A 21822-nucleotide genomic window follows, 5' to 3' on the forward strand; every position below is an offset into this window, starting at 1 on the left:
CAGCAAGTTAAATTGTAGCTTAACTATAACATAACCCCTTAATTCTGTTGCAGCATATTTGATAGCTGGAGTAGCACTATTTGAGATTCCAGGGTTCTAAAGGCTTTCACATCATATAGCCAAAAAGTTAGTGAAACAACTTCACAATAGAAGTAACCTTATGGCAGTTTTAGTCATCTACAAATAGGTAGGAGAACTTGTATAGACCAATCAGAAGGCACTATGAAAGATTGCCTTGAGCTTGCTGCAGAGTGTAGTGTTCTCTAAAGTCTTCTAGAATAAATATGTACTGTATGGACTTAAGAAAAGGTATTCTTTTGACTATTGTCTGTTGGAGGGTGAATGAATTTACTGCTGAGTTTCAGAATTCTACATTATTCTAACAGGCACCTTTATGATAGTTGATTTAAATACTAAATACATTTACAAGTACTACATACATTTCAGATCAAAAATACTTACCAGAGTTAGTGAAGTATGGCAGCATTGAAAAGAAAAAAGTGCATATTTAGTGATAACCATTATGAATGTACACATGAAATCAGAAAACATGGATTGTAGAGGGAACATGGTGGGTGGAATAGAATTGAAGAAAAAAAAAGGTGTTGTAGAGTAGCAGGAATAGTTTAGCCAGTATTACCATATTTTGGTAAGAAAAAGGAAAGCTTCCTTCACCCAGCCCATCTAATAGCATGCATGTCACCATTAAATATTTGAAGATTTTCACCTGAACAGTCCTCCTTCCTCTTCCTGGCTTGGTACTTTGTGGAGGTGGGCTAATTGTTATGGAGTCATGTGACATGAGCTGGACATTGCTGTCAGAGTCCAGCTTTACTCCATTTTGCAGAGATAATCCTTTGGAAGGGCTTTCCACAAATAGATTTGATGAGGATTTGGTCAGAAAACCATTCTGTTCTCTTTCTGGTACCCCATTTTGGGTCCTTGCTGCTAGCTGCTTTGCCTTACTCTCAAAAGGCCACTGGCTTGTCTGTATTTCCTGTTTGCCAGTTCTGTTAGAAATCTGGTCAAACTCTTTACCAAAGTAGTCAATATCACCATTTACTGCACCGTTACCCAAGAAGCTCAGACTTTCCTTCTTCTGAAGTGGAGATTTTAAAGAATCAAATGAAGGTTGTGCAGATTGGTCTGGTTGTGTGAAAGGATCATCACTGAAAGGATCTGGATTGGGAATGGGAAAGAAGCTGAGACTGGTAGTGAGAGAACTTTCAGGCAAGAAAGGGGTCTGTGACTTTGGTCGTGGAAGAGAGGAAGTGATGCCATTCAAGAAGGGACTCTCTTTTACACAAGTCTGATTGTTCTCGATTTCAGAGTTTAGATCCACTAACAGGATATCTTTACTCTCCTATTAGTTTGGAAAGAAAAAAGTAAAGTTAGTTGAAGACTGAAAAAGATGCAAGCCATGTAATGTGTTCAATCTTTACTGTGCAGAAAATAAAAAACCTGAACTGGTATCTAACACTTCATGTTCATTACCAGGAAATCTGGTGATCTCAATTTTGTTTTACAATTAGCAAAAAGCTTGATAGGCTTAGGAGCCAGATATACACACACCTCTGACTTTGCACTTGTGATTTTACACTTTCATTACAACAGCCTTCTGATGCTATTAGAATAAGAGGGCTCCCATCTGGATAGCTGCTTTCATAGTACTTTCAGGACAGATGAAGCACTGCCCTGTAGGTACAAGCTATGCATGGCTCAAACCCTGCAAATCTCCTCTCCATAGGTCAGGAAGTTATAGCCATTTACAGTTTGCTTTATATAGTGACTCTTAAACTTAAAATATGAAGATTCTGATAAGGCAGTGTATTGCCTCCAGAAGATCATATGAAACTCAAGTGTAGTATTTATGCAGCTCAGTAGCAGTCTGCCTACACAGGGCCATTTTTCTGTTACAGACTATGCTTGCATGAGTGATTAGGAGGGCACCTTAAGGGAGGCACCAGCCACTCTCTGAATCAATAGGGTATTTGCAATGTAACTTGCATTGCAGTATGCCATTAACACTGTAGGTTGTGCTTGAGTAAGCTTAGCAGAGGGTTTATTTTGGTAGTGTTCTTTAATTTCACATCAGTAATAAGTGACGCCTGTGGATTATGAAGTCATTGTGGGTGAGGGGGTAGTACAGCAAGTTTGAAGAGCCCCACCTCTCCTGTAGAGCAGCAGCATCTGACAGATTCTAGAGGCCCACAGAGCCTATTCTGGGCAAGGGACCTGAGATTTGTTCAATTCTTTTGCCAGCATCTTAAGTGTAGCACTTAGTCATTGCATAGATAAGTTATAAAATGCCAAGTTTAGTGTGAATATCATAAAAGTGTTGAAAATTGTGTGGTATGGTAAGTCTGCCTGCCATTTATAGCTACTGAACTTCAGTAGCTGACATCACCAGAGGCAGACATGGATGAAGATGGTTATGCAATGATAGAGGGAATGAACTAGAGCCACAATGGAGATTTTATAATAGGAACAAGTTTCCTATGAGCTCTAGTGTAAGATGAAGAAATTTGAGTTTTTACTCCTTCCAGTTAGTGGCAAAGCTACTTTTGCACCAGTTGTCTTTATTTCTAGTTGTGAGGTTATCTGAAGTCTCACCTTGAGTAATTTGTGTCACAAAATAGACTAGCAAGCAACTATTATACTGCAAGAAAGGTCTTTACTTACCGTAGGACTGTTCAGGTCAGGAGGAGTGGACATATCACCAAACAAATCCATCTGGTCAACACCCTTAAAAAGAGTTAAATATTTGGAAGAGGTTCATATTCTGTGTAAGGCAATGATTTCACCACACTGATTAAGCTTTTAAGACCAGCAGAATACAAACATTAAGTCAAAGTAAGATATTCCACTTTTAACTCAAGGAGGTAGTTTACTATAGTGAGAGTTTCATACACGTGCACCCTTAGAAGCTGCTAAGATCTGCTATGTAGTGTAAGGAAGCTACATATAGTACTCAAGTGAGCATTGTGTCAACATACCAGTTTTATTTTGTCAACTTGATCAGTCAATGCATCACCACCATTCTGGAAATGAAAAATAAAGACAACGTTACTGCTAAGACAAGTTTGAAACAAACATCTTATTCTAGTGATCATTCAGGTTGACTGATTTATGAATTGCCACAGAGGGAGAGGATGGACTAGGTCTAGGCTGTTAGTGCTGTGAAGAGGTAAGACCCTTTGTATTGCTCTATAGTACTAATTGCATGTTCTGAAGTTGTTGCTTCCAACTTTACTTGCTAGGTAGACAGTATATGAAGGAGAAGGCAGAGTTAGAATCTCACTTGTTCAGAGTGCATGTATTACTCAGATTGAAAGAGTAAAGTTTTACCTCAACTGTCTTATTGGCTTCTTCATTCTAAGATTGAAAAATAGATAGTATACATTAGCATCTGGCCATTACTTGATTGGCAGAAGGTCAGATTCCTTTCTGTAAAGAACTCTATAGCTTTTGAAACTGTTAGGAGGAATTTGAACATGCTCAGCTAGACTGCTCTGGTAGTAAAGCAAATGTTGCCAAAAGCTAAGGATAATTATAAATGTTGACATGAAACATCTAAAATAAAACTAACACTGAAGTACTAGCCTCTCCAACCTAGTTGGCACATTTACTAATCTAGTCAAATAGAGTTTTATTTAGAACCCGAGAATCTTGGATCACTGCATCCTAACTACTTGTATGTTTATTTAAATTTAATCTTGACATGTATGCAATAGTCCTATGCACAAAGCTAGGAGGGTGGAGATTCAGTGCTACTACAAGTTATATTGCAGTCAGTTTAGCTACTGGGCAATACTGGAGTTGAAATATGGTAATGCTGAACACAAAGGTAGTTGCTTATCAAAATAACTATTTGCCTACCTAAGGTAGGCTAGAGTCTGCCTACCTAAAGGATCTCCTACTAACACAGAAATTACTTGCCTTTTTCTTATCCTCTTCTTCCTTTTTCTTGATGTTATAAATTACTTGGAAGAGGTCCTTAAGATCAACTACTAGAGGTTCAGCCTGAAAGGGAAAGTTTCATACTTTAGGTTTCTGCAGAGAAGGTTTTCTAATTGGTGGTTTGCCCTTATTTATGAACTGTATTTGCTGAGTTAGTAGTCCACTATAGGAATGGTATCAATTTCCAGGCTAACTGCTTTATCATGAAGCTTACTGAAAGGTGTTTGAATACACTGAAACCAAGTCTCACTTGCATTCATCTCCCCTTTAGTCAAACCCTTTTATTAAATGCAATAGTAAGCAAAGAGGACTTGTGGCACCTTAGAGACAAACAAATTTGAGCATAAGCTTTTGTGAGCTACAGCTCACTTCATTGAATGAAGTGAGCTGTAGCTCACAAAAGCTTATGCTCAAATTTGTTTGTCTCTAAGGTGCCACAAGTCTTCTCTCTTTTTGCTGATACAGACTAACAGGTGCTACTCTGAAACCTGCAATAGTAAGGGAAGCCAAGAGACCATTATATGTTGTCTTACTGTTCTCGAAGAGGACTTCACCTTTAGTGTACAAACAGGAAGCAGCATTTCTGTGCTTAGTCCAAGGGCAATGGTGCATGACCTGTATCCCTTGCAAACTGTGCCTTCCTTGGTACATTGCTAGGAATAGGTACACCTTGTTTTCAGCAAAAAGATGGTGCTAATGCAGGCTTTTTATTAAGAGATGCTGATAATCATGGGTGAAGCCTGCAGGTGGGAAAAAGGTACCCCTTTCTCAGACACTTACTGCTGCACCCAGCTTTTGCCAGCTGATCCATTTTTGCTGTCCTCTGTTTTCTACCAGAGGCTAAAGTAGAACTGGCTGGTCCATGCTCAGTTTTAGGATTTGAGCCGTTTTCCCTTTACATGCTCCTCCCTTCTTGAGGGCTTTCCAATTTTATTCATTTAGAATTTGCTGGCTGCATATGTCTACCTGGAACAGATGATGCCCATTTGCCCTCAATTCATGGGTAAGAGACTAAAGGAGCAGGCTTGCTATGTTTTGTTCATTTTAGCTAGAAAATCTCCTCAAAGGGGTTGCAGGAAAGTAGATTCTAAAGCCATTTGTTCCTCCAAGCCTCCCCCCCCCATTGCCCTCCACTTCAAGACTGCAGACGGTGTTCAGGAGACAAAGTGTTGCATTTAAAGCTAAACCATATTCTTCAAAGAATCACAAAATCCTTGAAGAACATTAAGGCCTGATCTTCACCTACAAGTTAAATTGACCTAGCTAAATCTCAGAGTCATGAAAAATGTGTGCTATGTAGTTTGGCTGACAAATTTGCTTCCAACTTGCAGTTGAGGTTAGGCTGACCAATGTATTGCCTCCCATGTAGATAATCTACCTCTGTGAAAGCTGTTTTTCCCATTGGTTTAGGGCAGATCTATACTACAGCAGCAGAGCCACAGTTGTGCCACTATAGTGTGGCCATAGCTTCACATGCCAAGTCAAACCTTCAAAGTTAAGAAATGCCAGAATTAGGGTTGCCTCTGAAATCTTAAGGCATATGCAGAAAGGTGCTAAGTGATAGAGGCTTGATTACATTGTATGGTATCTGTGCTGCTGCCACACATGACCCTGGGAAGGTCTGACTCTTGTTCCTTCTATATGTAGGTTAGGAAGCTTCCTGCACACTGCCTGGGGCATAAGGGTGGGTAGGGGATGAAAAGCCCAGAGATACAGACACCTGAATGAGAGCCTGGACTCAGCCTATAGTAGCTCAGAACTACAGTTGCAGAAAAGTCCTAGAGAATGACCAGTCTGCACAGAAATCTTTGGGGGAGTACTTGCACAAGCTCAGATAAGCTCGTCAAAAAAAACCCCCCTAGTTAAATGTGGCTAATTTTGCTCAGATTTTCAGACAGCGACAAGGCCTCTCCCTGCCAAATTTTGGGTCCTTGCTCCAAAGGTCACCAGAATTTAAGGACAAAATAGATTTCTTCCCATTCATTCCTCTCCTCCCTGCCTTGTTCTTGGCAACTGAGGAACAGCATGGGCTGAAGTTTTCCAAAACTCAGCCTTAGACACCCAGGATGTACAATTTCAGTCCAAGTGGTTAAATCTGGCAAAGCTATAAGGAACTGAAAGTGGCCTTATAATGGGTAGTGCTGGGAAACATTAGCCAGTGTTACCAGCTGCACCTATAACACAAGAGTCAGTGATTAAGCCAACATTTAAGCAGGCATTAGCAAATGAGCTTGCCCCAAGGATGCTGAGACAGTAGGTGGAGAGCCCAGACAAGCCATCACTCTTGACAATTGCACAAGTCTTTCAAAAGGATACTCTGCGTCTGGGAAAGATCACACCAGGTCCTATCACCTGTTTATTCTGGGTTTTTTTTTTTTTTTTTTTTTTTTTTGCAGTGGAGGGGTGGGGTGGGAGGAGAAAAAGCAGTTCTAATCAGTGCCCCATGAACCAGACATGAAACTGAGAAACTGGAGATATGGCTTGTCATTAGTAGCAGTTGTGTTAGACAGGAACAGCAAAGTCAGAACTAGTCAAACTTGCAGGATTAACATATCCACAAGTCTGCACTTGAGCTCAGACACTGCCATTTGTGCTGGTCTTTTAACAATTCTTTATTCCCCACTTTTAAGAGTGCAGACCAGAGCTCCTGGCCATGAATACAAAATGTGTGCGCACATGTTTAAGTTGCTCTCCATTGAGAGGAGAGGGGCTCCTTTGCCCTGCAGCAGAACTTTGTATGCTAAAATGCAAGAAACAACCCAGTGTTCTTAGTGCCCAAAGCATGCTCAGGCCACTTCAGTAACTTGTATCTCAGTGGTGGGTTAAACACCATGTCATGCTGCAGTGAGAAATTCTTAAGTCAGCAAGACATGGAATGTTATTCCTCAACTGATACTCCATTTCTAATTTTGAGAGACAGCCTGCTGAATAGGCTTCTTGTTTCTTCAAACTGGTTTATAAAAGCTGACTCAGCTCTGTTTGGAGTTGTCTATAGGCTTCATAAAAAACAGTTTGGGATAGGATTGATTTATTGAGATGTAGAAAAGCATAAGTAATATGCCCAAAAGTTGGCCTGCAGGTCACACAGGATGACCTTAATGCCCAACAGATCCCTTAATTCATACCTGTTGTGCTGTTTTTATGGCAAAAAACTGATGCTGTCCTTCTCCTCCGCAAACATATCCAAATGCTCGGTTGTCAGTGACATCCCGAGCAATAAAGGAGATTTTGTTCACTGGATGCTCATGTTCTATGACCTAGAATTGAAAGCAATTAGTTCCAGTCTTTTGGAAGAGTGACAAAGCCAAAGTTTGATGAACAGAACTAGAGTACACAGAGAAAACTATGGGATGGCAGTGACTTTATTCAAGTGCTTATGTACAATAAAGACTTAAGTGAGCTCAGATTATCAAATCTGTAAAAAGTGGACAGGGCAATATCCAAGGGGTTTGCAAGCATTAAAGTTTGGCATGCTCTGTATCCCTAGAAACATGATAGGCACTAATAGCCTGGCACCATTCTAAAGAAGTCAGACAGGATCCAACTCCCTCCCTCTAGAGGAGGGGGAAAGAAAAAAAAAAGCCACAGATTAGCTCCTACTTTCCCCATAGAAGAGAGTCCTCACAGAGGTGTTCTACATGGTAGAAAGCTTTCCTGGTCTTTAAATTTTAGGTGAAGCAGTTGCTAAGTTAGTTTCTTCTCTTCTCCAGTGAGCACAGCTGCAGTCTTAATGGTCATGCACATAGCCAGTTTTGAATTCTTACCCCAGTTTTCTCATCAATTATCTTGATACCAGAAAGGGAGATGTTCACCCAGATCTTCTGTTTGTGCTGTCCCTGGGAGCGAGCAGCTACTGCCATTCCCTAAATGAATGGGAGTGTTATTAGTATGAGATATATGGAATTCAAACTTGCCAAGTACCATTGTAGTCAGCTTGAGTCAAATTTGTTCCCAGATACTCCAAGCATAAAAGTTGTGCCTCAGTTTAGATCTGTGTAACCTATAGACCTCAGTGAAGTGGCAATTCAGCTGAATTTGGCTACCTGTCTACACCAGAGATGAAGTTTTATTATGCACCCATGTTAGTAGACAATGCTGGAGTTTTAGGTTCAAGATTGTTCCCCCACCTGCACTAGTTTAAGCTTGAAAGCAGACTTCATTTATGTAGCTCCTTTTGACAGAGGTGCTATCGGGGCAATATCTTTACTAGGCCAAGTCCATTCCTGGTTTAAAGGAAACAGGACACTGAGATCAGTTGCCTATCCATGCTGCCCAATAAGAGTGACCAAGTTATTAGTACTGAAGAGGTTGATATGACCAGAGGCAATTAATTCTGAACATGCTTAATGTTGCTGACTAGTTCACTCTGCTTCACCTGCATTATTCTCCAGACTTTGTTGCTATAGATCATAAGACTTAAGGTTTTATTGAGCATTTTTGAATTTCTAGAAGAACATGCATCCACTACTACCTTAGCTAAAATAAATGCATGTTTTTACTAATCCAATTTGGAGTCTTCACAACTGCTATGGAAATTCTCCCTGCTACCTTCACTCCCTTCCAGGGAGTTTAAATTCCCCAAGTTTTGAATTTGATTTTGGCTCACCAACCTGCATCTGAACTGGAAGATGCTAAGAGCTATATGGATTACAAAATATTTGCAGAGCAATTTTCAGATTAAACAGTTCATTGTAGTTTTGGGCTGCTTCCTTCCCTTCATTAGCTCTGCTAATCTTGGAGTGGCACCTTTCCTCCAGCTAGGATTTGTGCACCTGTATCACACTGAAGTGTGGTCATTGCTTGATGTTACTTTTGATATGCAGTGGGAGTTGTGGCATGGTGTGCATTTGACCACTCTATCCTGTCTACTGACTAGCATGCATGTCTGCTTAAAAGGTCAAATTCAGGCCTTTACCTTCAGCTTCATCATTGAATCCTGGCTCATTTTGTCCCCTCTTGCTTCTGGAACATCATCAATGCCAATCAGCTTGGCTTTGTATCTTACACCATCTCCTTTGAATCTGGCCAAAAGAAATTCATCTGTTTTCTCTGATCCTGAAAGATAGATAAGAAGCTTTTAAATGACGGTGTCCAGAGCTTAAGTGTCTAGTCTCTGAGGAGAGTGCTTTGTCATTCATTTTCTAATCCATTCTAGTCTGCTGCTAACATATGGCTCATGTAAATATTGCTTTTAAGATATTGGTTAACTGGGAGCGTCCAATACTTTTACTGTTGGGTCCCATTGTTTATTAGATGGCGATTTAGAATTGTGGGGAAGCAATGAGACATCTGTTTAAGGCTAGTTAAATTTACTCTAACCTAAGTTGCTTCTGCCCATCAGTTGCAGTTTTAGTCTTCTGAAGGTAAACAAGGTTATACTACAGATTTTCTAGATCAGGGTTGACCACCTTTCAGAAATGGTATGCAGAGTCTTAGTTTATTCACTTGAATTTAAGGTTTTGTGTGCTAGTAATAAATCTATATGATCCATGCTGAGCTGTGCCCCCTCTTGGCCCTGTCTGCAATCCTCACTGCCCCAGGCTGGGGCCAGAGGGCCACAGCAGAACTCTGGGCAGAGGCCAGCAGCAGAGGCCCTGGACTGGTGGCCAGGACCTGGGTCTGGCAGCAGGTTGAGGGGGCTGGTAGCTGGTACTGCAGGCCAGCAGTGGGGCCCTGAGTACTGGGACCTGGAGCTGGCAGATGGTACCCTGGCTGGCAGAGGGCTGGTGGATGGAATCCCAGGCCAGCAGCAGAGCCCCTGGGACTGGTGGCCAGGATTGAGGCAGTGAGTGCCACTAAAAAAAAAAAAACAACCCAAACAAATGCTTGCATGCTGCCTTTTGCATGCATGCCATAGGTTGCCTACCCTGTTCTAGATCTTGAAATAGGCATATTACCTTGGGTCAGGGGTGAAAGTGATCTGGTACAGGTGGGTATGGGCCTGTATGCAGCCCATGCTTTAACACCCCTGCCCCTTTTGCCTCCCCTGGTGAGAGCCCTGCTGGTAGGGTCTGTACTGGCAGGGCTGCTGATGGGGAGGTGTGGGGCAAGCAATGTTAAAAGTGCTGCTGTGGCAAAGGACCCTCTAAGTGCTGTTGTGGCAGTGCTTCCATGTCTTGGTGGCCCTGCTGATATGGGCCCTACTGGCAGGGCTGCTGATGGGGGAGGCAAAAGGGGCACTGACATTAAAGTGCTGTGGCAGCACTAATGTTATTGCCTCCCCAGGCTGCCAATGAGAGGGGCCAAAGAGCAGCTGCCCTGGGGCTGGCCATTTAAAAATGGCCTGGGGCTCCTGCTGCTGCAGCAGTGGCTGGAGCCCCAGGCCCTTTTAAATTGCTACTGGAGCCCTGGATGGTGGGGGCCAGGAAGTGCAGATGGGCTGGCTGGGGGAGGCTGACCTCCAGCCCTATCCCTTCCAGAGCTGTCCCCGTACTGGTAGGAATTTATTATTCCTTTCACCCCTGCCTTAGGTCTTAGCATCTATTAAGTCAGTGACAAGGCAGGAATTCCCCCCTGCCCTCCCCTCTCCCTAATGGATACAGCATCACTGGTTCTGTATCAGAAATCCTGTTTGATACCAAGCTCTGACACTGCATAAAAATCTCTTGGTCTACAATCAATTAGATTACTCTTCTATTCTACAGTGAAGATGTTCATACATTAACTATTAGTGACAAGAAGTGTTGTGTACAAGATTTATAGATCATATTTCAAGTGATTAATAAAGGTATACAGAAACAGATTTCAGTCCTGCTAGAGTTCATATACAGCAACTTTGTTGTGCTTCAGACTATGAAAGTCAAGTATTTGGACACTATAAACAAAGGCTAATATTTGATTCTGGCTGCTTAAGGTAACCTACAGCAGGTATTAGCACCTCTGAAATTCAGAGGAGACTGTTATGCACCAACAAAAAAAAACCACACCAAAAACAGGTTTGGCCACTCTGTATGTGGAATGATGTGCAGACATGAATTTGACTGCATCATCCAGATTACCAGAATCTGAACTGGAGAATGTTTCCAGTTCTAAATTAAGAGTTTGATTTTTAAACCACTGTTCTGGAACAGTGAGCTATTCCTCTGAAGACAGCTGCAGGTTTAGGAGTAACTGATATTTAAGATCTTGCAGTCAGTCAAGTTGCTTCCTCCCTACCACCTTAGAATTATTTTAGGTTTTATGGACTCTAGAAAGTTAGGGGAGAGTATCAGTTCAGTATTGAAGGTTTGCTAGAATCTCTTGCACTGCCATGAAAGTTGAGTAGAGTAAACGAGTTCTGACAGGTCCTTCTATAGGATCCAGTAGTGATCATTTGGTCAAGCTATTGCTGTGTATATAACCCAATCTCCTAGTCTACCCTACCCATGCATGCTGGAATATAGACTGGACATTTGTCAAGCATAATGAAACTATACTGCTCTATCTTCAGCTATGTTCTGGACTTGATGTTACTTCTGCAAGTCAGCCATCTCCAGTAATGCAGTTTTATTCCATTGTACTACTTTGTGTTGGCTCCTTCACCTAGAGGAAGGTCACATGACTCATCCTCTAACCAACTCTTTGCATAGGGACAAGACCAAACAGCTTTTCCAGTTTTCTAGCTTTCATGCTTACCTGATTAAGATAGTTATCCATGAGAACATGGAAGCTGTTTAAACCAATATTTTGGAGGACCATTAAAAGGGTGTAATTAAAAGTGGTACAAGCAGTCAAGAGGTTCACTGGCACCTGGATGACACAGAATAGTGAAGGAGGCCCTTCGATCTATGCTAGGCTGATGTAAGGGAGTGGTAAGAAGCCAAAAACTCTAACCATGTTATAATCTGAGGAAGCGTAAGCTTGCATCTACAGGGTGCCAGACGATGGACTGTTTTAGCAGATTGGTCTACAGCACTGACTCAAATTACTGACAGACCCCTAAAGGAACTGCCAGTGGAGTTAAGTAAGGCAAAATTGGTGCTGTGGCTTGGGTGTATGCTCACTTAATGCAAGACCTTTCCTTGCCCCCATAATACAGATGCTCTCCACTGTTACCCAGAGGTGGTGGTGCATGTGGCCAGTATGTGAACAGAGATTCTATTCTGAACTAGCAAGAGTTAGCAATAAACTTCTGAGCCAGTCAATTCTAGGGATCACTTTTCAGATATGTTGGTCTCAATTCCTATAAAAAAAAAATCTACACACCACTTTGGTCATTCAGAGTTTGTTTTGTAGTTGGGAGCACACTATTTAAAAACCCTTACAGGTGAAAGGGCAGAGGATTTAAATCTGTTGCTGGAGTCAGCTTCCTAGAACTGAGGCTATCTAGCTGATCATGATTTAAGCTTCTGGGATTTGGCAGAAGTTTTGTAAGCAATGGGGTTTAAGTCTGGTATTAGATGCAGCAGTCTTTTCAGAAGGAAAGGGTTATGGGCAAGTGTCAATCGCTTCTGGGAGATTAAGCCATCAGTGGCAATGGTTAGATGCTCAGCACTATGGAAGTGAACCACTTGCATTAAGGATTCAGACATCTTGGCTAGTATTTATTACCTACTCCCCAAAACAAAAAACTGCCAGTCCCTTGAGGGGTTATGCTAAGCTTCTGGAGATGCATTCAGAGCAGTTGCTATTTGAAAGCATGCCCTCAAGTAATATTTTGAAGAACTATAGAGGGACACTAAGAAAGTCACAGGTGGCATATGAGGTAACTTAGTATTGGAAAGATGAATTGCTTACCCTTCTTTTTTTCCTTCTTTGATGCAGGAGCTTTTGGTGTTGCCTGCTGCTCAGGCTGGTTGTTGATACTAGTTGTTTCTACTTCGTTAGACATTGTGAAATGGAGGCCAGCCTCAACTCCAGAATGTTATACTTGCTGTGTTGTTGGATGTCCAAACAGTGATCAACAGGTAGGCATAATACTTCACCTTCAGGAAGGAGGAGATTAAACTTTAGTTAAACTGCCAATATTCCATTCAGTTATTTAAAATGTCACCATATTAAGACTATTAAAAGTGTACATGCCATAGCCCCACTATATACAAGCCAGTAAAGAAGTTAGATATATGAGGAGTTGTTCGAGCTGTAGACCTTCCAGGAAAGACATTTTAATGTATCCCATTAAGGGACACAGATTCACATTATATGTTAGTAGCCTAAGTGCTTAGTTACAGGACATGGATCAAGATCTAGCCACTATTAACTTGGTGTGCCAAGGAGGTCAAGATGGCAATTTTATACAATTGCCTTCCTGAGCTGTTTTTGCTTCATCTGCTATGTAGATGTTGGTTCCTAGTCTAGCTAGACTGCCATTTTGATCAATTTCACTTGGACTAACTATTGCTAAATAAGTGAGCATTTTGCAATTGCACAATAGTGAGGGGAAGAAGACAGCTACTGGTAAGTGCTTCAGATTCCACATAGGTGGATAAGTACAGCACTTGAAGTTTTGGCAACAAGTTATTTGTTGCCTGAAGTTGATGGTATTCTCTCCTTGCTGAGATTTAAGCTTACCCACTTTCTCTCCTCCTCCAGATTAATGCTCTAATACCTGTTTTTCTGCATGGATTTGTCCTTCTGGAGGACTTGAATTCCTATCTGGACAACCAATAATGCAATAGACTAGACAGATCTGTCAAGACTTTAGGTATGACATGTAGGGACTAATATTCAGTGCAGAAATGCTCCACATTCCTTCCATTTCAGAGCCTCTCATGCCATCTGATGCCTGTTCACTAATGCAGAAATACCAGACAAGTATTGTTTTCTCAAGGGGATTATACAATTAGGCCCATAATTTGTGGTCCTGTGCTAGTTGGGCCAACAAGAATGTTATGTCATGGGCAGAGGCATCATTTGGCCAGAGTGTAGAGGGCATGTGCCCTTCCCATAAATCACCTCAAAGCATCCCTTGTCCTTGAATGGCTTTTTGCCCACCCACCCAGCAAAAGTTCAGTAGGAGAGTCCTGTGCAGTAGGAAGTTCTACAAGTTTTGTTTTAATTATTCTCAAGGGTAGTTCTGCTTTACAAATATGAGCAAGCTGAAAGACTATTGTAGTATTTCCTACTAAACCCCATATGTTTGACAGTAATCCAAGTTACCTAGGCAAATCATTTGTGCACCATTAGAAAGCGATTATTCAGAAATTGTTCCCTACTTCTAGTTGTCTTACAGCCTAAAGATCCCTGGTTCTCAAAACTCAATCCAAGTAAAGCCAGAATGTTTTACAGTAGCATCCCCTTCAAACTGTCTGAGGGTGTTGGAACAATTTGTATAGTGGGGGTGCTGAGAGTCATTGAACCAAAAAACTGTAAACACTGTATATGATGGAAACCACTTCAAGCTAGGGACTGAGGCAGCACCCCCAGTTCTGTCTCATTTGATTAAGAAGCAATGAAGTAGTTACAGAGGATCTTCAAACTCTGTAGTCCTGATCAGGCTCTAAATGTTTTCCTAATTTAGTTTGAAAGAGGCATAGAAAGTAACTGTTTAGCAACAATGTATTTTAGCATCCCAGTTCAGGGATAGTCAATTGTGTCCTGCAGGCCAAATCTGGACCAGAGGCTTTTGAACAGACCCCCACCCCCCCAAAAAAAATCTTAATTTTCTCTGGAGTCTGGACCTTGACTATACCTTGCCCAAGAAATTTGGATCTTGACAAAAAAATTGACTGCCTGTGCTAAATCTGGAAATACTAGATCAGGGTAAAGCATCAGATAAATGCAACTAGTACTTTAACTGGCAAAACTGGATTTCAAAATATGCAAGACATCCACAATGAGACAGTATTTAAAGAATTAAAGAAAAAGAAAAAAGTCGGCCATCTGAAGGAAGCTGAAGCAGTCAGGAAATAGAAATAGGCTTCCAGGGGAAAATAAAGCAGAGACTTAAAAGTAAGGATCTAGAGCCAATTTAGAAAGCTACATTGTCACACTGGATTACATTAGTCAACAAGTGTTACAATTACAAGCCAATATGCCTTAGCATCAGGTTTCTTATGAAAAAGTTTAAAAGGTTCTGTATGAGTCATTAATTTAGTTTACCCTATAGCACTGAAGATGAGCTACACCAACTCCAATGCCTTCCCTATCACAGAAAGGGAATCAAGACTAGCATAATAAAAGTTAAAGTCTTCTGAATAATTTGATAGCTGTTGACATTGGACTTTCAGTGCAGATGGGGTGGGATGAATATGTAGCTCTTTGGTTTCTATTTCTTGAATGTCAAATGGCAGAAAATTCATTCTTAATTGTGAAATTCCTAAAGCAAAGTCATTCAAGTGGCTCTTTGGAGTAGGTTGCCTGTAGCCAATAAGGGTCTCCTCTACTTACTGGCACTCTTGGGAAATACACATGTTCAGGATTTCCTATTACTGCCCTCAGATACAGCTGTTCTGCTGGGTAATATTTCAACATCTTCTAGGAAAGTAGAAGATTTTCTTTAGTTATCTAGAGAAGTGGAAGCTGCAGTGTTGGTTGTAGTATTGCACTAAAACCAAGGCTATTGAAAGACTGGAGCAAAGTTATCCATAGACCAGATTGGAAGAGAATTTCCATGAAAAGCTGCTGTTGCCTTCCTTGCTCTAGTCAGTGTTTGGGCCATCCTCCTCCACCTAATTAAGTCAGTCCCTGAAGAGGGGTAATAAAGCATCTCTTGCATAGGATCACTCAAACCAGTTACTGGAGATAAGGAAGTAAGGCTGAAAACTAAAAATCTCATCTGCCTTCACTGAAGACAGGTAGAGTCAGTGATAGTGCAGAGTCAGACACTATTAGCCGCTATCAAAGCTGACCAAGGCAGAAGTCTTATGTAGTCTGCTCCCCCTGCTTCCGAGATGACTTCTTGTGGGAAAATGGTAGCTGTTGGCAAAAAATTCCAAAAGTATCCAGTTTTGAGTCTAGAAAATTTAGTTTGTTACAGTACAAAAAGAAATTCTGGTTCAGAGCTTTGATACCCCAAAAGCAACATGAAGTTCTGCTGCTTATTAGTCTTGCACTTAGTCATCAGCTGTTGAAGTACACAAATTTGTGTAGGAAGTTCAACTGCAGTTAAGGGAGGACCCAGAATGTTGTTCACTTGGCTTCCAATAAGCTGCCTGGAACATGTTCCAAAGTGATCAAGCCATAGACAAGACCAGGAGTCCTAAATCTTGCATTAATACCCAGGTGTTTAGTCATGACTAGGCATGGCATTTGTAATCAGTAGTGAGCAAGATTTTGGAGTGCTCAGGAGTTTTGGACATTTATGCTGGATGTTACCCTAGGGGTGGGGTGGGGGGAAGAGAGAACATCTTGAACCAAACACTGCTGGGCTTTTGGTTTGCCAGATATTTTCCTTAGCTAGATTAATTGGATGGTCCTGTTGCCTTTTCAATTTAGTTTCCCACCCCTATATAAAAACACTTTATACTTGTGGCCATATAGGTGAGATCATTGCAACAGTTTGACTATGACTAAGGCCAAAAGGGACCCATCATGATCTAGCCTGACCTCCTCCACATCAGAGGCCACAGAACCTCACCCACCCACTCCTATAATAGACAGCCTCTGGTTGTGTAACTGAAATCCTCAACTCATGATTTAACTCCTTCAAGTTATAGAAAAAAACCATTCACTAGTTTAAACCCACAAGTCCTCTGCAGCATGGGGCACAGTTGAAAGTGAAAACCTGAAGGTCTTTGCCTGTCTGATCCAGGGGGAACCCCAAGTAGAGTCTATACCAAAAAGTTGACTCCAGATGAAGTCTAGGGTCAATTACAACACTTAAATCTTGGTGACCAATATGTATTAATCTCATCCCACTTAGAGATTTACACTAGAGGCATCTGCTTTAAATCAAAAAAGGAAGAGTAACATGGTATGTATATGTAATAAGCATATTATGATCCAAGAAAGCTATGCATAAGTATTCTAGTTTTAGCTTCACAATCTCTTCCATCACTAATTTTGACTAACCCAGATTCACCAGTTGCATTAAGTTGATCCTATAGTTTACAGGCTAGAGCAAAAAGCTGGGTTATAACCTCCCTAACTTTGAGCACTAGTAGCTGTATCTTAGTCCTAGTCAGTAGATCAGCTAGGCTTATGATAAGTACTTGTCCATCAGAAAGATTTCTGAAAGTCTTGATTCACATGTACAGCTATGTGAAACTTCAAGTTTCTTTTCTAATGAAAAGGTTTCAGCTCTTTGTAGATGCCTTAAAGTGAATTCTTTATGACTATTGGCATCACCATTACAAGCAGTGGAGTTTAAACAGTCTTTGAGCCCAGAGAATCTTTGCAGGCCCAGGGAGAAGTAGTCTCACCATTCCTCCATTAGCACAGCATGATAATTTTCCTGACTATGGTGTCCCACCATCTAGTCACAGGTCTGCCTCTAGGTCAACCTGACTTTGATTGTGCTTGCATTTTCTTTGCCATTTTATCCATGTGTCTTCTACAAAAATCTCACTATTGGCTACAACTGGAAAAATTACAATCCTATATCCTGATTTCACTCCTTACTCTAAATTCATTGGTCTTCAATTCTATTTTATACCTGCCATCTTTCAAAGAACTCCACTTTATTTCATTCAGCCTTCTAATGTTTTTCATTTAATGCAACTACTTCCAGACCTCTGTATAATACTGTTGGTACATTGGGTTGATAAATGTCTTTCAGTTCATCATTTTGTCAAAGTCATATCTCCCTTTAACTTCATTCTTGGCACCATCAGCACAGATGAAGCTGTCTAGAAACAAAATTCTACTTGTTCTAGTACTTCGCTGCTGCATTTGAACACTTGTCCCTTTCCCCAAGATAAATGCCAAGATGACAAAGTGGTTACAAGTTCCAGTTTGACTGCACTGGTTTTCCTAAGCTAGCAAGAAGTGTGCATGCCCATTGTAATAGGTCATCTGCATAAGCCCCTTATCTTAACTCTACAGTTAATATAGAACTCTCCAACAAGGGCTCATTCATTTGGAGCTCTTTTGTACTTTTCTTCTAGTCCTTGGGGGGGGGGGGGAAAGTATTGCAGTACTGAATCCCCTCCCTAGTCCTAGTTAATGCTCACCTGTTCATACATTCAAGGTCCTGCTATCCTCCCTTCAACATGAGCTCCCAGTATAGCAATGAGTTACTAATCCTTTATTAGTCTCTCCCCCATCCTTATGGAAGTCCCTGTCCAGTAGGTATGGGGACCATTCCTTGACGTAGGACTTTGCATTTTAATACAACCAAATGCATTGCGTGGTAAAGCCATGTTACAGGTGATCTAGATTGTAGATGCCAGGGCATTCTGACCACCTTTGTTTTCTTCAACTTTTATATTTACTGCTAGATCTATCTAAAGATTGATCATTAAGTCCAGTAGTGATCCCTGTGGATGCCCACTAGGTACACACCTGATTATTAGGATTCCCTACTGAAGGGCTTTAAGAGGTCAGTTAACTAGTTCTTAATGTAAATTGGGCTTATATTAACTATTCTCAAATAATTAGGTTGGAGTCAGGGAGGCAGCAACCAAAGTACTATTTTGATGAGCAAAGACAACTGCACTCCTTGGGAAGCCAAGATATGCCAGAGTGGTCCACTAAAGGCAACTGATTACTTTCTGAAGCTGTTTTTACACAGCTTTTCTACCCAAGGATTGAAGCTGCCTTCTCACTCAGACCTTTTCTTGTCCTTGCAGGTATGTGCTCCCTAGTGATAGAAGTGTGCATTTCCCCATCCTTTTTGGAAGTTTATGCACCAGTTTAGGTTCTAAGGAGTTTCTTTAAAGTATTCCTAAAGGTTTAGATGGAAAAGATCGGACCCATTTTCACTGTGGAAGTCTGAGGTGTTCTCTCCTGCAGAGGGATTGTCCAGTTTCTAACCAAACTGTTTGTCCAAAGCCATAGGAAGTGTGCTGTACAAAGATTCCTCTGAAGGACCAGATTATGACTCTGGAATGAGCAAGGTTTGCAGGTTGCACTTTGAGCCAGGTTTGAAATAGGCCTCTATGTGTTTAAGTCTGTTGGCTTGTTGTATCCCAGACCTGGAACAGATGTTTGAAAACTATGGTTTGCCAGCATTTTACTCCAGAATGTGGTCCTTCATTTGTGTGTAAGCAATACATTTGATGCAGTTTGGAAATCGTTTACCATGTCATGGGAAGCACTCTCACTCAGCTAGCTGGGAGACTCAGTCATTTTTCCTGCTGAGCCAGATGTTCAGGAATGTGCAAAGGTTATACTATTGCAAAGTTAATGTTTCAGTGAGTTGGGCTTCTTTACTCTTTAGATGAGCCTCAAGACTAGCTCAAAAGAACACCATATTTAGTTTAAAGAATTTCACTAAACAATTCTAGATAATGGTCTGAGAAGACCTTGTGCTGTACGAGTACTCCTAGATTACTTCACCTAACCATGTTAGAGCTAATGCAATGAACAAGTGGATGCTTCCAGCAGTAAGGGGTATTTTAAGTAGAGTATCAGCTGTGTTAGTCTGTATTTGCAAAAGGAAAAGGAGTACTTGTGGCACCTTAGAGACTAAAATTTGAGTATAAGCTTTCATGCATCCAATGAAGTGAGCTGTAGCTCACAAAAGCTTATGTTCAAATAAATTAGTCTAAGTGCCACAAGTACTCCTTTTCTTTTAAGTGACCACCTTTTCAGAAGTGGGATCATGCTGGTTTCCCCTCCAAGGCCCTGCCTAGGCCAGAGCTTCTCAGGGAGCCCTGGCTGCTGTGGGGAGCCCTGGACCCTCCACCTGCCCAGGGCAGGGTGCCAGAGAGCAGCCCCACCATGTATTACCCCCTTCCCTCAAGGCATACCACCCAGGGCAGGTGGAAGGTGTGGGGCTCCCTGAGCAGCAGTTACCATGGCCCAGCTCTGGTTCTGATCTGGTCAGGTGGGTGGGGGTGGCTAAGGCTTACCTCAGTCCCTCCCTCCCCCAGAAGAGGCTGGCCCCACCTGAGCCTCAGACAGGTGCAAATCAGAGCTGTAGAGAATCCAGGACAAATGCTGCCCTGGAGTTATTCAGCCCAGGACTCTAACTCTGCATTTTGGGACTCTCCTGCCCAATTTGGGACAGGTGGTCACCTTAATTTTAGTTTATGTTTTTTTAATGGCAAGGGTGCTTGCCATTTTCAGAAGCAGCTAGTTCAGAAGCTTCCTATTTCTGGCTAGGCATGTATAGGAGTTCCTCTATCTGCATCTTTGTCTTTATGTGCAGCACACTACCCTTCCCCTCTTCATACTCCTCTTGGGGGGTGGGGGGAGAAGAGGGTAGCAGTGTCTGCTGTTCAAGTCCCTGCACTCTTAACAGCAGCTGAGGACTTACTGGGTAATCCAGTCAGGTGTGATCAGTTGGGCCAGTGAGTGCTTCTTGTGTTCCCAGAGTATTCTCTAGCCCAGGAGAGAACAATGTTGTTCATTAAGATCAGCAGGTGAGCTGCACCGTTTTACTACTGTTGTGCAGGACACTTATTCTCAACCTAGTTCTCTCTTGAAAGTCCTCTCCAGTTTGAAGCCAAGTCAGACCAGTGAGAACCTAGACAGACCAAGACTAAGTAGAAGTTAGAAAAAAAATCAAATAGCAACAGCTATTTTAGTTTGTTGGCAACCAGTTTATATATAACTAAGTCTTTTGTGGTACTGGTTCTGATGAAGTGCAACAGTGCAGCAACCAAAGCAGTATTCACAGGTGACCACTATCCAAAAAGCTCTTTGCCATGGAATAGATGAGATTCCATTAGTTCAATGAAGTAAATGCATCCACTAGTGATGGGTCTGGATAAGTCAGCAGCTAGGGCACTGCAAGTCATTCAAGCCAAGAAAGAGAAAGTATTCCCAGAGCTGTAACCAATTGGCAGTTTGGTTATGAGAGGCAAATAACTTTTCAGATGGGTCTGAAGCTTTCAGATAAAGATAAACAGGCTTTGGAAGAAGCCAGTGCTTAAGACTTGGGGATGAAGTGATCAAGATTAATCCCATTTAATTGGCTGTTGATCACCTGTCTATCATGACCACCTTACTATAAGTACAACATGAAGTCCACCTTGTGGCCATTCTAGGCCTATTGCTTATAAAGCCACCTGATTTGTGCACAGCTTTCAGTGCTAGGTGCATTGTACTGTTGATGCTAGAGTCTTCCACAATGCAAGTGGAACACCTGGAAACAGTTTTTAACTGATGATGGTGGAAACTAGGCCACTCTGTATTTTGGCCTTAGACTACACAGCAGCTAACACTTTGAAAGCCAAGACCAGATCATCACTCAAACAAAACAGGGCAGGCACACAGACATGGCAACTTCACATACTGTATTGTGTATGCCATCTAATCCAGGAGCATGATTGGATCTGGGAAGAAACTCAAAATGTGCACCTTCAGCATGTGTATACAGAACATATTCATTGCCAGCCCTTTATGAAACCTGTCAACAGTAGCACTGGAAAGAGGGCCACATTTATATACAAGTTTCCTCTTCTGCCCCCATTCCTTTAGCTATTGGAATCTGAAGCCCTTAAAATGTGACTTCTAGTCCTTTAATTTTATTCTTTGATTTTAAGGAAGGATTATTTCAGGGAAAGGGTATTTGTATTATTTATTGTGCTAGTTTGTCATGCTTTTCAATTAAAAGCATAAGAATACTAATTGAAAGAGGAAGCAAGTAATTCAGCTGAGTTATTGGAGAGTTAGGAAGAGTTCCAATACACTAGCCCTCAGACACTTGAAAAATTTGGCCTTCATACTCCTAAGTTGAAAGTAAGGGTAGAGTTTGGCAGCTATGGTCAGAAGTTGTTCCACTAGGTGGAACATCCAGATTTATAAGGTATGGTCAACAGAAGAGACTATTGTGTTAAAAACCAAACCACCCACTATTAGTCTGTTTAGGATTCTCTAGAAAGCTTAAAGTGTATT

At 41.6% G+C, this 21822-nt stretch overlaps 1 protein-coding gene across 3 annotated transcripts in view; it reads right to left on the bottom strand.

Annotated features, from left to right (window-relative positions):
• The window catches only part of DAB2 (DAB adaptor protein 2), a 42697-nt gene that overhangs the window by 9078 nt on the left and 11797 nt on the right, over nucleotides 1–21822 (bottom strand). The window contains exons 2-10 of one of the 3 annotated variants that reach the window (XM_038402982.2): nucleotides 12676–12863; nucleotides 8876–9015; nucleotides 7725–7823; nucleotides 7086–7217; nucleotides 3940–4023; nucleotides 3349–3375; nucleotides 2997–3041; nucleotides 2683–2745; nucleotides 728–1363 (exon numbers count right to left, since the gene is read on the bottom strand). In XM_038402982.2, the coding sequence (XP_038258910.1) occupies nucleotides 728–1363; nucleotides 2683–2745; nucleotides 2997–3041; nucleotides 3349–3375; nucleotides 3940–4023; nucleotides 7086–7217; nucleotides 7725–7823; nucleotides 8876–9015; nucleotides 12676–12769 (1320 nt within the window). In that variant the 5' untranslated portion in view covers nucleotides 12770–12863. The remainder of the gene's footprint in view (nucleotides 1–727; nucleotides 1364–2682; nucleotides 2746–2996; nucleotides 3042–3348; nucleotides 3376–3939; nucleotides 4024–7085; nucleotides 7218–7724; nucleotides 7824–8875; nucleotides 9016–12675; nucleotides 12864–21822) is intronic. The other 2 variants (XM_038402983.2, XM_043514344.1) reach the window with 2 other exon arrangements.

This window comes from Dermochelys coriacea, chromosome 5 (assembly GCF_009764565.3).
Source record: "Dermochelys coriacea isolate rDerCor1 chromosome 5, rDerCor1.pri.v4, whole genome shotgun sequence".
NCBI lineage: Eukaryota > Metazoa > Chordata > Testudines > Dermochelyidae > Dermochelys > Dermochelys coriacea.